We start from the raw sequence: 15,870 nt of genomic DNA, 5'->3' as shown, positions 1-15,870 counted from the left end.
AGAAGATTTAGTGAAGGATGACATACTTTTGTCTAGAAGAAAACCATCCTTTTACCAACTACTTATTAAGTGATGTCACTACTTAAATAAGTGAAGGTGAAGCTCATTGCTTTCTAAGTCGGAAGCCAAAGTCCTAGGTTAAGTTCTCAACAGGCTAAAAGTGTAAATTGTCTACTTCTGATACACAAATACACACATTCTATGTTAAATTTGTGTGCCTTTATTAATTCTGTGAATTTTGATCTGTATTTCAAGTGTACACATAATATTTTGGCAAAGTGAACAGCAAATTCGATCAAATGCATGAGAATATTTAATGAAAGTGATTATATAAAAATATGGCATATTATTACATGCATGTAAATTAGTGAGGGGGATCTAGTTGCCTCCTGATTGTGTGGGAGCTATGGGCACTTAAGTGCTTGAACAAGAGAAAGCGAGACCTTGTTCTCTCTTGGTGTGGACGGCCATCTCACAACAGTCGGCTAGACAGAGTCTGACAGGATTCTGGACAAGTTGCAGGTGTGTCCTGGCAATCAGGACGTCATTGGACTGAAGAGAAAGCCACTCATCTGGTCTTTGTCACATCAAGTCCTCTCTCAGGGAGCTAAGGTGACTTCTGACCACGGCATCCTAGCAGGACATTTGCATCTCCATTCTGGATGGTGGCCTCCCAGGCGAGGCTGAGCATGATCACAGAGGTCACGGTCCCTTGGGGAAGAAAGCTTCTGCTGCTTCCTCCACCTGGTTCTGCCTGAACACTCTTCATTTCTGCCTAAAATCCTTTTAACTGATTGCTCCTGTCAACCATTTGCAAGGAATCAGAGTTCCCTCAACCTGCGCTAATACAATATTACATTGATACTTAGCAAACACTTGCCTCTTTCCTTCCTTTCCGTACTAAAGATTGGAACTAGGGGTGCTCTACCTCTGAGCTATGTCCCCAGCCATTTTTATTTTTTATTTTGAGACAGGGTCTTGCTAAGTTGCTGAGGCTGGCCTGGAACTTGAGACCCACCTGCCTCAACCTCCAGAGTCTCTGCAATTCCAGGTGTAACCACTGCACTTAGGTTTTGTTTTTTTTTTTTTTTTCCCTCCCAGTGCTGAGGATTGATCCTTGGGCTTGGCACATGCCAGGCAAGTCCTCTACCACTGAGCTAAGTTCCCAGTCCTTGACTCTTTATTTAATAATGAGTTTTTGAAAATAAGATGAAAGTAAGAGAAAGAACATGTTTGTTAAAAACAGACAAGCCCCCTTTAAAGTGGGACTGAACTAGTGATTCCCATGGAAACTCAGCAATGTCCAGGGATGCTCGCGGGACAAAGAGTCAGTCCCATCCATATGTCAAGGCAGAGGGCCCTCCCGCGGCTTGTTTTATAGGAAGAGAACAGCCACAGAATCACCACAGACTCTCCAGCCCAGGAGTCCTCTCTGAGTCTCCGGGCTTGACTTAGCCTTCTAGAGAGCAGATTCTGCACTGTGAGCAGCTGGGAAAAACTGTGACGCGTGTGTGTGTGTGTGTGTGTGTGTGTGTGTGTGTGTGTGCAGCATCAGCTCCCCCTCCCCCACACACACACTCAGCAGGAGATGCTGAGCGAAGACAGTAGAGTTATTTCTGACAACTGATACTCATTCTCACCCAAAGCAAGAAAACAGCCTGGATCATGGGTTCCCATTCAAATCTCCCGCCCACCTCTTCTGAGCTTTGTGGCTACCAGGCACAGATGCCCTGTGCATGGCTTCTATGTCCACAAGTGCGATGGTGCTAGCAGGGGGGTTTAAGGAGGAGAAAGAATACACAATAGAGTCCCAAGTGCTTGGTCACATGTTGTCATCACTACTAGTGTTGACAAGCTTAGTGTTAAATGGTGGCAAAACAAATTCATTTGTAACACAATTTCATCTAAGTAAATTCATCAAATGCAAAGTCAGATCTGGACTTTGAACAGATACTGATTAAAACATTTACATTTCAGGTCTCCTGTTTAATTTTTCTGTGCCTCAGTACAGCCACATGCAAAAGAAGGAAAGACCCTCTCAGGGTCTCTGGACTCTCCAGCTGTAGGAAGCTAAGGCCCAGGCTCCAATCAGTGCCCATCTGCTTCCAGAGAATTCAGGGGAGGCAGCATTGGACATTTGGAGATCTCATCACTTGAGCAAGACGTGCATTGATATTTCCATCTTAAGCATGGCTCTTGAACTGGGACTCATGCACAGTGTTGATTCTGCACCCTGGACCTGTACGCAGACTCCTCTGCCTGTGTGCAGCAGAGCTCGGTTCTGGAGGGCAGGTCTGACTCTCTTCATCAGCTTCTCTAGGCACCTGCCATATTGTCTCTCATTACCCCTAGAAATTAGACACCAAGGGTTTCTAAAAGTTCATAGAAGGTGATAAGTGGTGGTTCAAATAATATAGACACTAATAGTGTTATTTTGTCCCCTCAGAGAATTAAGTCCATGGCGAGATAAAACTGAAATCCAAACTGCTGGGTTTCCTATGAGTTAGGATAATTTAGCACAAACACCCCAGTCCCTGTTCTCCAAAGTACAGAAGCTGAGAGTGGGGTGGGGTGTGGGTGGGGTGTCTGGGGAGTGCTGCAGAAGTATTGAAGGAGGCACAGGGAGGAGAGGAGAGCCCCCCCCCCCGGAGGGTGTTGCTATGGGTTGTTACTGCAGAGCTCCTGGGAAGTTTTGGCAGAACCCCATGGAACATGCCTTGGGTTGTCCAGGGCGTGCCCAAGTCCACCCAATTCTCTGGCTCACTGGGGAGCAGCAGGGCTCTAATCTCAAGCCCTTCCAGGCCAACCTGCATGTGGATGAAGCAGGGTTCTGAGAGGCTGGAGAAAACCTTCATGCAGAATGCAGAGGCCTGCAGGCCCTGGGGACACCTTCTCTTTTGCCACGTGAGATCTCCTTCTCATGCTCCTGCCGTGTTGTGACACAGCCAGGGGCCCTCACCAGATGTCTGGACTTTCTAGTCACCAGAGCTGTGAACCAAATACGTTACCTAGCATTGAGTATTTTGTTATGGCAACAGAAAACAGACTCAGATGCGTGTCTTCAATCTCTCCTGCTGCTACCAAGGTTAGAGTGAAACTTGGTGGCATTGCCTTTAAGGGTACTTCCTGGGCAGGCACTTCCCATGCATCCCCTGAAGTGAAGCATCCTCTGACGACTTTCCTTCCAACCCTCCCCAACTGTGAGCGGACTTCACTCCACCTCCCTGTGCTCATACGTCACTGACCAGCGCCGCCTCTCTGCCTTCCACTTCTGTCATACATGTATAAAGGGACCTGGCACAACAAACACTGTCAAGCCATTAAGTGGCAGCACGTAACTCGCTGTACCATATTCTATGTTGACATAGAGCTATCTTGGGTAAGACCAAGACCATGGCTGCTCACTACCCAGCACCCAGCAAGTCTCTGGTCCTTTGGCCAACAAATGTTGGTCAAGGTGAAGTGCGACAGACACCAGCACAGTGGACTGCCAGTGAGCAAGGGTGGGGTCCCATCAGCTGGGCTCATGTTTCGCCTTTGACACTCACTAACTGCGTGACCTTCAGTACGATGCTTAACCTCCTGGAGTTTACTCTTTGGTAACGTGGGAAAGATCTCCTGTGTGGGCTGCGTTACTACCCTCCTGGTCTCTCTCCTTTTCTGGGACTACGTTACACCTCCTGGGCTGTTCCTCATGGGCTCCTTTGAGGGGAGCAGCCTTCCACACCCACAGACCCTGGACTGGGCTGTGCAAGCCCCTTGGGAGGCTCACAGCAGGAATGGCACGTGTCATGCTGACAAACACTAAGTGCCATCGCTTGGCTTGGCACAACAAAGGCAGGAACCAAAGAAGAGTCCAGCAACCAGGGTCCCAGGATGAAGACGACACTTGAAGAAGAGCCACCACTGATCCACAGCCTCTGTGATATGAGCAGGAAATGAGCCTGCGTCCTGCAAGTCACTGAGATATGGGTCAGCCCAGCATCACCCAGCAGGACCTGACCAGAACACCGCGCAGAGTCAGCGAGTCCTGTGGGGAGGCCACTCAGCAGAGAGGTCAGTACAGGAAGCTGAGCTCCTTTCCCTGTTCTGTTCATCCACACCCCCATATCCAGCCCCAGAGTGGGTAGGAGTAGAGGTTCAAGCTGTTCCACTAGATGAACAAATTAATATGGTGGACACACATTTAAACATTAAAATATAGAAACATTTTTTCTTCTAGTTGTTTCTTGGTTGTAAATTTTATGTTACAGTCTTGAAATAGGTTGCTAAACTGTCCAAGAATATTTATTTATTTACCTACTGTCTGAAAGAACCTAGACGTTCATCTTCCAGAAGCCACCACGAGACAGGATTGGCCTATAACGGAGGAAGCTGAGTCCTGCCCGGGTGTAGGGCACTGCTGTTCCACACGGCTTCGGTGAGGGCATGCGCTGGACTCCGACCTCTGCACACTTCTCAGAGAGGCAAGAGGACGCCGTGTCTGTCTTGGTACAAACAAGTGCTCAGAGCATTCACTGGACTCCTCAACTCAGGCCTCAATCCAGAACCTTCAGAAACAAACGGCAGTAGCGCGGGGGAACAAGCTTCACTTTTTTCACGGAGACTGATTTTATTGTTCCCCCTCGTTTCTTGGGGTAAGCTATCACAAAGAACAGCATGTGAAAACCTTGGGATTCGCTTTTGTGTTATTTCTCAACATTTTTATATGACATTACCTAAAGAAATAACATCAATCTCTATAACCCAGTTGGTGAGTTATGAAGCTAGAGAAGAACAATATTAAAATTTGGCCTTAAGTTTTCCAAGGAATCTATTCATTCTCTAAAGGGAAGGATAATAAATAGTAACTAAAATTTATTGAGAAGGGCAAATTCCATGAGACTGGGGGGTGAGCCAACAGAGCACAACACACTAATATCTACGTGAAATGTCATTTATCAACACCGAGTGCCTCTCATCCACCAGCGGCTGGGCCAGCACTGGAGGCTGCCAGGAGGCCACCTTGCTCTCCTGCTGAGACACGGGGAGCACTGTGAGGTATGTGCTGGCCACAAACGCATCAGTTGCTCGATTCTGAAGGCAGAGGAGATGCTGGGAAGTCAGAAGAGAGAATGCAGGCTAGTGGCCAGGGGCCTAGAGCAGGTTCTGAGGGGAGCTGGGGTGGGCCCAAAAGACAGAAGGCTCCTGAAGGAATGGAAAACCAATGAACCAGGTGCAGTCCTCAGCTCCGCTTCCCAATAACAAAGCATGCGAGGCCGTCTGTGGGACGGAGGGAAGGTTTGCCAGCTCATAGTCATGCAGGTTCAAGGTCAGAGGCCAGGTGGCCCTCTTTGTTTGGCCTCTTGTGAGGGCCTGCCTGTGGGCAGCATCGATCACAGTGGACGGCAATGGTGGGAGTGCGTGCAGGGCTCACATCTCAAGAAGGAAGCCAGAGAGAGACAGGGGCCTGGCTCAGGCGTCTGTAATAACTGGACTGTGCAGAATGACCTTGACCCTTCTCTTAGGACCTCACAGCCCCACAAAGTTCCACTGTCTCCCAATGTGGCCACCCTGGGGGCCAAGCCTCCTGCACCTGGACCTTTAGGGGCCGTTCAGACCACTGCACTGGATAAGGATGGGCATGCCCAGCTGCCTGGCCACACTGCAGCAGTCAGAGCCTCACTCAGCCCTCGGTCTCATCGTTTAACTGTGCCTGAGCGGATGTGGCTCCTCCCAAGTGCAGTTCTGGATCTGATCCGGTTGTGATAAGGGGAGTGAGTGGCCATCACTGGGCTCCAGTGTGGACTTGGCAGCCTAAAGGACCTGGAGAGGGTCCCTCCTTGTTGACAGAGTTCAGCAGGAGGCCTGACGAGACAGAATGGAGCTGCACCTGCCTTCTGTTCCTCTCAGGAGTGAGCAGCCCCATCTGCGGCTGTGACCCTTCCCCTCCACCAGGCTGCTGTGAGCTGCTGGTGAAAAGGACCAGCTCTTTTCTTTCTTGGCTTTGGCGGAAGCCCACTGCTTCCTAAGCTCCTACCACTCAGGTGCTGGGTGTCAACATCATGAGCCACTCGCCCCTCCACCAACCCATAATGGCTAGTATGTGGGGCACCTGGGCAGTGGTCAGTTTCATGCTAACAGCCTGAGGACTTCCCGGACCCCAGGAAGAAGTTTCCATAAAGTATGTGCAGTATCGAGCAGAGGTGTGAGGAGGTGATGAGAGGAGGTGACAAGCAGGGCTGGTGGCCCAGGAGCAAGTGGTTGCGAAGGTCACCAGACGGTGTCACTCAGAGGGGGTCTCTCCACAGGTGAGACACAGCAGACCCAACAGCACGCTGTGGAGGCCTGGGGTCTCCCTGATACACGAAGCAAGGCTTCTGAATTATGTCTGCACCGGGAAAAAGTCCTGGAGTCCATGTGCTTTGTTCAACAGGCTATTTGCAGCATGATTTGTGATTTAAAATGTTCTTTGACAGGGCAAGATATTTCATTCCACAATTCAAGTAGATCATCAAATAAAATCACATATAATCAGGTGAATAATGTAATTTGAAGGGCTGTACTGATTACATACATTTATTGAGAAATTTCTTTGCTTCTTTAGTAGAAAATGGGCACAAGATCAGTAAGAGATTGTTATTTTTGACACAGGCAGAAACAGGATCTCTTACCAAGCAGGAACTCTTATTTCTGCTGGCAGGTTATGTGCTTGGGACTAATTACTTGCTGAAATATGCAGCCTTGGAAAGAAAAACCCATGTTCAGACCTTGCTCAGAGTTTATGGTGGTAGACATTACCATTACTAGCGCTTTCTAACATTTCTGCTTTTCGTCTCTCTCTGGGCCCTCAGCGGAGGGGCACCTGTCAACCATGCGTGGTAGTCAAGTGCTACTCCCAGGTAGAGGCATTTACAACCCTGGTGCACCTGGCCAGGCTCCCTATGAAGGCCCAGGCCAACTCAGAAGCGTCATATTGAAACAAAGGCATCACAGGGACAGAAGCTGACCATGGACCCCATGTGGACATGCTGCTTGGAGTCCTGTGGTCTCTCTTCCACATTTGCAGGAGCGAGAAAGAAGCATCTGCTGCATTGAGTCACTGAGAATTGGGGCCATTTTGGTTTCAAAGCCACCTCAGCTAGCAACTCTTTGGTAGGACAGCAGAGGAAAAGTGAATTTACAAAGCCCTGCCCACCGGGCCCACCTTGGCACTGGCCGAGATGACTGTGATCTGGAAATGTGCACCATCCAAGCTCAGGAAGTCTTCCCGGGAAAGGGAGCTTTCTGAAAGAGGCCCCGGTATGTGAGGCACCGCGTAGACCTCCAACTGAAACCAAGCGCTCCTGCCCTGTGGCTGAGGGTGCTGCAGGGCCGGGGTGGGGGACCTGCTGGACAGAACACAGACCCAGGTCCTGACACTGACTTCCTGGGCACAATACGCTTCCCCAGTGAAGTCCTAATGCAGAGTCCTGGTGCCCCACAGTGGGAGAAGCCACTGTGTGCAGGGTGGAGGTGACCTCAGATGGGGGCGGTGCCTCAGGTGGCAGTGGGTTTCCAGAGAGGAAATGGCTGCACACAGCTCCCAGGACGGTCCAGCACCTCCCCTGCAGGGTTATGCAAGAGGTGGGCAGGCGGGTGGCACCCTGTGCTCCACCCAGGATGCCCATGTTCCTGCTCCTGGAGAAGCTCTAGCCAACTCAGTCACGTCTTTTCCCTCTCCATGTCCTCACTCAGATAAGCTGTGACAAGCAGGCGGGGGAGAAGACTTCAAAGGACACAGTGAGGAAGGATCAACACCTCTTATGTCTGCTCTGAAGAACCAGGTGCTCTTTAAAGGTAGAATTGGAATGTTCTCTAAGACCAAGACCAGCTGACTCAAGCAGTGAAGAGCAGAGCCCCAGCTGACAGCCCAGCTGGCACACGCTTTGCAGCTGCAAATGGACAAGCCCCCAAAGACCAGTGTCTGCTCTGTATTTTGAGACACTTGATGCAAAGCAGAGAACTCTGTCTGCTCTTAAATGACAAAATGCAGGAGGACATAGTGTGACTACATTTAATACAGCTCCATTGAGGGTACTCAGGATGACACCGAGTACCCTCAATGGAGCTGTCATGTGAGCACTGCACAAGATGGCAAAGACCACCGTTCAACAACAGACTCCTGGACTGTGCCCCATAGCAATTTAATTTATGCAGTTATTGGGGAGCATTCACATTTTAGGGAAGCACTCTCAGATGGAGATTGTACTCTCTGGCTTTGTGCAAAGTAGTCCTAAAATGAGAAGAGTCAGTAACTGGTGACTTGAGGCTGTGTCCCCAGAGCTACAGGAAAAGTAAAACACAAAACGGAAAAAAAGATCTTAGTTCAAGAACTCTAAGTGGTGTTTGTAGAAAGCTTAGCCTTTGTAACCAGGATGTGTACACAGGTCAACACGAGGGACGGTGCCCATGTAGGAAGCCCTACTTGTTCTTCCGAATCTTTGTGCCTGTGAGACCACAGTCCATGGTGAGCATCAACAGATGATGGCCAGCACCCAAGCCCTGCGGTTGCCCATTTGTGTTCATCCAGTTTTCTTGGATGAATACAAACTCCATGGCTGCTTTCTGCACCAACACAACGTTGGTAGGTTGCAAAGACTCAAGTGGCCTGCAGGGTTGGAAAGCCATCCTCTGTTCCCTATGGCAGAACTTTGGCAACTCCTCGTCTGTGGGTTATTGTAAGGATGAAAATGATTCAGCATAGTGCTTGGCACATGGGAGCTCTTTTAATAAGACTGATATGCTGAGAATCTAATGTGGTTTCAATGGCCGAATCCTGTGGATCCTGAACCATTTTACAAGAAGCTCTTGTTCAAAGTGCTTCATTTAGGAGAAAGCCAAGAGTCTCACCTGCTCTTGATGGAAAAATGGCCACAGACAAATGTAGCCTGAAAGGGCTCTGGGGCACTACTAGTCATCCATCAGGCTGGCAAAGCTCCTGAGTCCACAGCATGCTCTGCCACTCCTGGGCACTGCTGCTGGGAGTCACAGGCACAGTGGCACAGGCCTGTGATCCCAGCTACTGGGAAGGCTCAGACAGGAGGACTGCAGGTTTGAGGCCAGCCTCAGCAATTTAGCAAGGCCTGTCTCAAAATGTTATATGCTTAAATGTAACAAAATCCAAAGGAACTATATCAACTAGATCACTGGTCAAGTACATCAGTGCTGTTTCCTTAGGAGACAGTCCTCGTCAGTGGAATGCTTCAAGCAAGCCATTCCTGGTGCAGGGTCTCACAGTACACAAATCTGCAATCCATTGACTTATGAGGAGATGTCACATGAGCTGTTTAAATTTCTTGGGTATAAAACGGGATGTTGCAAAGTCAAATGCTCCCTGAAACAAGAGGGAGAAAGAAATGAGTAAGAAGCCTCATCTATGGCAGAGTCGGGACTGGTGGGAAGAAAGACCTGTGGTCTCCTGGGTCTCTCTGCATCACCTGGGCTTGTACCCACACGGCTTGTGTCCCTGAGACTATTAGCAAAGTGGATGCTGAATCAGATCCCGGATTTGCAGGAGGGTGGCTGGACCACTCTCCCAGCTGCATGCGCTCACAGAGCACGGCCACCTGCAGGCTAGAGAAGGCAGACCATCTGCATACCCTGAGGTGGGACTCACCACTAGTGCAAGTCACAAGGAGGGGACTGCCTGTGACGCGCCTTCCTCACACTGGAGCTGCGGGAGGCTGCCCTGCACTTGCTGTGAGCTCACATCAAAAGCTGATACCGTGACCACCAGGGAAGGGAGGCCAGAGCCCAGGGGGAGATGGTGCCGATGTTCCCTAACAGACTTCATGACATACTATGGCCTGGAGCCATGTCAACGTCACATATTCAAAATAACACTAACCACGAGGAACAGTCTGTTGAAACTAAACGGAATTACATATAAAATTTCAGATACGATCACACAAAGAGAAGAAAACAATTTCAAAATACTGTGGTTCTCTGCCTTCTGATGGCACATTCTGAACAGGACGCCCATCGGGCCAGCGGCCAGCTTTCAAAACCTCCTCCAGCCACCTTGGCATTAGTGGGGATATTAGTATTATTTTGAAAATATATAAAACGAAACGAGGGAATTTTATTAAGAGTGAAGATTTTTCAGTGGAAAAGAGTGAAAACGGTAGCTTCAGAGAGGTTGAAGATTCTGCAAGGCCACGTTTGAGTTGGGAACACTGTATGAGCTCAGGATTTAGTCTTCTTAAAAAATATATTTCCTAGCTCCATCTGTCGACAAGGCCCAGAAAAGATGGCACCCAGTCGTGACAACCATCCCTGGTGTCTAGAGAGTGGTTTCAAAATGCCACTCCCCAGCAGGGAAGGCTGGGCTCCAGGAGGGACCCTGACTACAGGTCCACAGCGGAGGGCGGAGGAGACGGGAAGAGCCAGCTGTGCCAGGACCCGGGACCTCGAGGACCAGGAGGACCAGGAGGACCAGAGGGTCTGTGCCAAAGGGCAGGAAGTCACGAGTCCCTTCCCAGGCTGCAAGTGGAACCCTCGAAAGTCCCACAACAGAGAGGTTAGAACACCCCCCCCCAAAAGGGCAGCACAGAGGTCGAGTCCTGGCACCGAGAGATTCTACAAGACAATGGGCCAGGCTCCTCCAAGCTTATGACTTAAAGAAAAGCAAGACAAAGGAATTGGTGGGGGCAGGGGACCCCTGATCAAATAAGGAGGCTTAAAAGAGGTCATAATGAGGAGGGACATGTGGCTTCTAGTGGCCTGCAGATTCAAACCAAGAAAAAGGACATTTTCAACATGATGGGGAAATGTAAATATCAACTGGGTCTTTTTCGCCTGTTTCTAGTGCTGGGGATGAGCTGGCCTCGGGTCTGCAGGGCAAGCTTCTGCCACTGGGCTGCTTCAGTGCTGTGGCCAGGGACTGGGCTGAAGTTGTACTAGGGCTAGTTGTACTACTGCGGATGACAGTGGGTTAGGGCTCAGGGAGAAAATGCCTGTTGTTCTCACCTACAGAGGAAAGGGTGTTGTGAGGTTAGAGATTTTGTTTAACATATTTCAGCCCAAATCAGAAAATAGAAACAGTGAGTTTGGTCGAGCCCCGTCGACGCTAGGTGTGGGTATACGACCTCCACTGTCTCTCTCTACTTCTCTATGTGTTTGAAATTCCTCATCACATGACGAAGAATCGAGAGAGAGATTTCACACTGGAATGAAGCTGGACCTGTTTTCCCCCTCATCAATTTTTTTTTCAGTACCAGAAATCAAATCCAAGGGCATTCAGCCACTGAACCACATCCCCAGCCCTTTCTTATTTTTTGAGACAAGAGACTCGCTCAGTTGCCTCAGCCTCCCAGGTCACTGGGATTGCAGGTGTGTGCCACCACGCCCAGCACAACCCCCTGGGATCTGGTCATGCAGAGTCAACCTCGGTTGACACCCTGAACTAGTGACAAGAGCTGGAGGGAGACCAGGTCGTGATGGTGCCGGTGAGAGATGGAGCGTGTAGGGACATGAGTAAATCCTGGAATCACTGACTCAGGGGCAAAGGACTGCTGTCAGAGGTGACTGACTCTTCTGTTGCCCCTGCAGAGACGACGCAGTTTTTAGTATTTTATTTTGACCACTCTGTGAACTTGAACATCCCCAGAAAAGAACGTTTTCAATACAGTGAAAACAACTAGTGAATATATACTTTTAGAGTAAAATAAAATTATAACTACTTTTCTCTCTTTTAATAGCTACATCTCCATTGAAAGCTCAGTGTAAGACCCTAAATCCCAAAGGGAAGTGCTGCCTGCCACCTGCCACTCGACCCCCAGGAGGGGGTTTGGGACCTGTCCCGGCCCCACCTCCACATCTTTGATGTTATAATGACTCCATATTCTTTCTCTTGGGGACTCTGGTGTAGGAACACTTGTAGCTGCACAAGGTGTGACTCAGCATTGAACTTGGAGCTGACGGGAACTGCTTTCATAACTGGGAGAAGAGCAAGGCTTGCTGTCAGCCACTCCCAGTTAACGTTGATTTCTACTCTGCGTGCTGGGATGGTTTATATAGCAAAGCTCTGACTGTGCAAAGGCACTGAGGCTACCAGAGGCAAGGCGATGCTGTGCCAAACAGTGGCAGCAACACAACTGACTTATATTCAAAAGACCTCTTGGAATAAAACAGGACAAGACAAGTAGCAGGAGGTGGAGACGTGCTGACCCGGCTTACCTTTCAAAGCCGATCTGCCGAAACGTCTTTTCCCACGTTGAGCCTGCAACAGAGGAAACAAGGTCAGTGCCCTGCTCACTGGCTCTGTCCTGCTGTGGCACGCTCTTGCTGGGCGCTTGCTTTGGCATCTACATGGAATGACCTGGTTTCACTCCACAACCCAACTCTGCCGATGGCCTTAGTATATTTTTGTTTCCCTCAATTTATTTAGTGTTTGATTGACAGTATTGACCATATTGTAGGCAACAGTGTGATGTATCCACATATTATATATATGCATCATGTAAAGATCAAATCAGGATAATGAGCATATTCATCACGGAAATATTGATCACTTTTTTTTGCGGTAAGAACTTTCAAAGTCCTCACTTTTGGCTATTTTGAAATTTACCGTAAGTTAATGTTAATTAGAATCAGCCCACTGTGCAATATGACATCAGAATTTACTTCTTCTATCAAACTATGAGTCTGTGCCCTTGACAGCTCTCTCTCCATCCCGCCCTCCCCTCCGCCCTCCCAGTTGCTTCTTCTTCCAAGAGATCAGATTTTCTAGATTCCACAAATGGAGAAGACACAGAAATGGACAAAGGAGAAAGATCAAACACAGTCATCCGCCAAACGCCCAAGGATGCCCAGCTCAGGCCGGGTGAGTAAGCCTCTCTTGTGAAAACCCCAGTGCACTGTGCGCCAAGCACTCCAACCCTCGGCCTGCAATCCGTGGTGCATATTCCCCTCCAGGTGACACCCTCAAGTCCAACCCACGCACCGCACCTTCCTCTTACCAGGGCTGCACCAAGGGACCGCATTTTCATTCTTTAAATTTAAAACTGTTTTTAATGGCCAAAAATGTAAAAATGCTATCCAGATCATGTGAGGAGTAATAAATCCAAATCACAAAAGCAAAGAACACCTGGATATAAACAATTGCCACAATTTTTCCATTCCTCCAGAAGTGACAGGCACATAATAATTTTCCATGTAGTTGATAGACAGAGAAGCACTAATTTTAATCAAAGAACATTTTAATGAAAATGTTTCATGTTCACATGTTAAGGATTTGGGCTAATTCGAGGGCTTTACATTTTCCTGAGGCCTAGCCAGTGGCAAAACTATTTTGATTTCAGCAACTATTATTCTAACAGATTGTTTATGTTACCCTAAATTCATAAGTTGTGCGTTAATTGATAATCAGAGCAAATCATCACTGCCTTTCTGTGGACGATAATTCTGCTAGCAGGAAGTGGAAGATTCCGGCTTGAATCTTCAAAGGTAGCTAAGAAGTGACCCTGCTTCTTTTCTGAAATCAAAAACACTGGGCAAGTGTTTGGGTGCCTTTCTTAACTCTACCTCAAGTGCTCCATCTTCTGGTAGCCACGCAGACACCCTCAGACATTACCTGGGCTCCTGGGAAAGCAGGAGCTTATACAGGAGGGGGTGGCCCCAGGCAGCCTGAAGTAGCCCCAGGAAAGATACAAGCAGTCACAGCGAGCTGGAGTTTTACCCCAGGGTTTGGGTCCCTATGAGTTGGTCACGTTGGAGTGTTTCAAATAACCTTTATAATAAAGGACAAAATTTCATATATGCATTACACACACACACACCAAATTTAAAGCAGAGTTGGCTTATTTTCTTGGATGATGTCATTCTTCCAGCTGAATTCCAATATGTTTTTCTGAGTAGGAATTAAAGACACAGACTTTGAACTCACCAGACCAGGAATTTTTTTTGGCCTCTGGCCCAGAGAAGCAGGTCCCCTGTGAACATCTTGTGTCTGGTGAGCTTTATGCTAAGCCATCAAAAGTCCCTATTTCAGGGATTCTTGCTCCTAAAATCCTAGCCATCAAGACAGATAACTTGTCAGGCAAAAGCAGCGTTGTATTCAAGGCTGCTGGGCTCTCTCTGCTCCAAAGTAAGGAGCCGGAGAGGAGAGTCTCCCATCAGGGCAGAACCAGATGTTGACCTCAGGCCAGGCGAAGCCCAGGGAGGCTGTGGGGAGGGATGGGATGAGGGAGGAAGTCTAGATGCCACGTCTTTAGACCCGAGCTTCTGGAGGGAAACAGGCACCTTTTAAACTGCTCTGTATTTCCATTGCTTTCCCGGATCTTCTCCTCATATTCCCCAATTCCATTTAAATTTTAAGAAAACTCTTTTCTTAGCAGATTCAATTTATTATCAATATGAAATTCAAAAATAAACGATCCTGCTACACTGTTATATATTTGCTATTTGATATTTTGAACATGGAGTTTTGATTAAGAAATAGGCCTTAAGTTCCTGTGGCGGAGAAATGGGAATTGTTCAGACAGGAAGGACACGGTCTTGGTGCAAGGCTTAGAGGCAACATGGTGAAGCCCCTCAGCCATGCCCAGTGTAGATGGAAGAGCGACCCCTGCGGGCACCCGAGCCTCTTGCACAGCGACAGGCTTCTTTCTCTGCACACCTTCCTAGCTTCCCCGCGTGCTGGGGGCATATTAAAACCTGCCTTCAGCCCTTAAACCCACAGTGCCCCAGAGCTGTAGACTTTTATGTCCTTGGTCAGCGCCGCCTCACGATGAAATGAGAGACAGGCAGTAAATGGAACAGACGTATCCAGATCCTTTGGCACCAAGAGTATTTTTGGCAGCTCATTAAGGACTTGCTGGGGAATTCTTTAAAGCCATTAACTGTGCTCCACGTGGTAAGGTAATACCACTCTCCTTTGCCAAAGCAGCCCGACTCTCGGAGGAAAAGCGGAGAAAACAAAAGTGGCTGGCAGACTGCCTGGACCGGACACTTGAAGAGAGATTTACCACGCCCCGCACCCGCGCGCGCTTCCCGCTTCAAGCAGCACCGCTTCCCGTGGTCAACTGCCATCTGAACCCTAAATGGAAAACCTCTGGAACAAAGAAAGACTGGTAAGCTTGGGCTAACTCTTATCACAGCATATTGCTAAAATTGCTCTATTTCATTATTAATGATCGCTAATTACTGAGCCCGATTGGCAGGTTAGACCCTGCACACGCCTGCATGTTGAGGATCGAGGCGTATCCAGGGCTGGGCGATCCCTGGTTTCAGGCAGGCCCCACAGTTGGGAAGAGCCTGCTGTCCCTGCAGAGGGGTGAGGGGTCTATAGTGAGGAGGAGGATGCATGGAGGGAGACTCCTGCGGTGCTCAGAGATGCTTCCTCCTCCTGTCCTGGGCGAAGAGCTGGAAACCACGAGCTAGGAGTCTTCACTTCCCAAACCGGCTGTACAAAGCAGGAGGAAGAAGACACTGTGCAGCACCAGTCCCCGCCCTCAGAACTGACGGGGGTCCATCTCCAGACCGAGTGCCACTCAGCTGGCCGAGCAGGTTTTAGTGCCTGGTCTCACGTGTCCTGGGCACCAACACCTTTAACACCCACAACTCTGGCACTGCCACGACTCCCACAGGGGCTGACCCGCCAGTGCACTCGGCCTTATCTCCCTGAAAGGATCTATCAGCAATTCCCCCCTCTAAGTGTGAACAAAGCTCTGTCGTTCTTTTCTCTCTCCTTCTTTCTCTCTATCATCTATCAATCTATCATCTATCAATATATCTATCATCTTTCACATATGTGTCTATTATCTGTCATCTATTATTTACCTATTTCTCTATTATATATCATCTGTCATCTTTCATCTGTTATCCTTCATCTGTCTACATGTCTATCAT

The 15,870-nt window shown here is 48.8% G+C and overlaps 1 protein-coding gene across 1 annotated transcript in view; it reads right to left on the bottom strand.

Moving 5' to 3' along the window:
* Positions 1–15,870, bottom strand: part of LOC308631637 (piezo-type mechanosensitive ion channel component 2-like) — a gene marked incomplete at its 3' end in the record, with an annotated part of 303,944 nt that overhangs the window by 120,925 nt on the left and 167,149 nt on the right. The window contains 1 exon segment of the mRNA XM_081263019.1: positions 12,199–12,241. Within this exon segment, the coding sequence (XP_081119145.1) occupies positions 12,199–12,241 (43 nt within the window).

Source organism: Spermophilus citellus (assembly GCF_964194105.1).
Source record: "Spermophilus citellus genome assembly, chromosome: 12".
In the NCBI taxonomy this organism is placed as follows: Eukaryota; Metazoa; Chordata; class Mammalia; order Rodentia; family Sciuridae; genus Spermophilus; species Spermophilus citellus.
The sequence above is the reverse complement of the archived record's forward strand: the minus strand, read 5'-3'. Positions and strand labels throughout refer to the sequence as shown.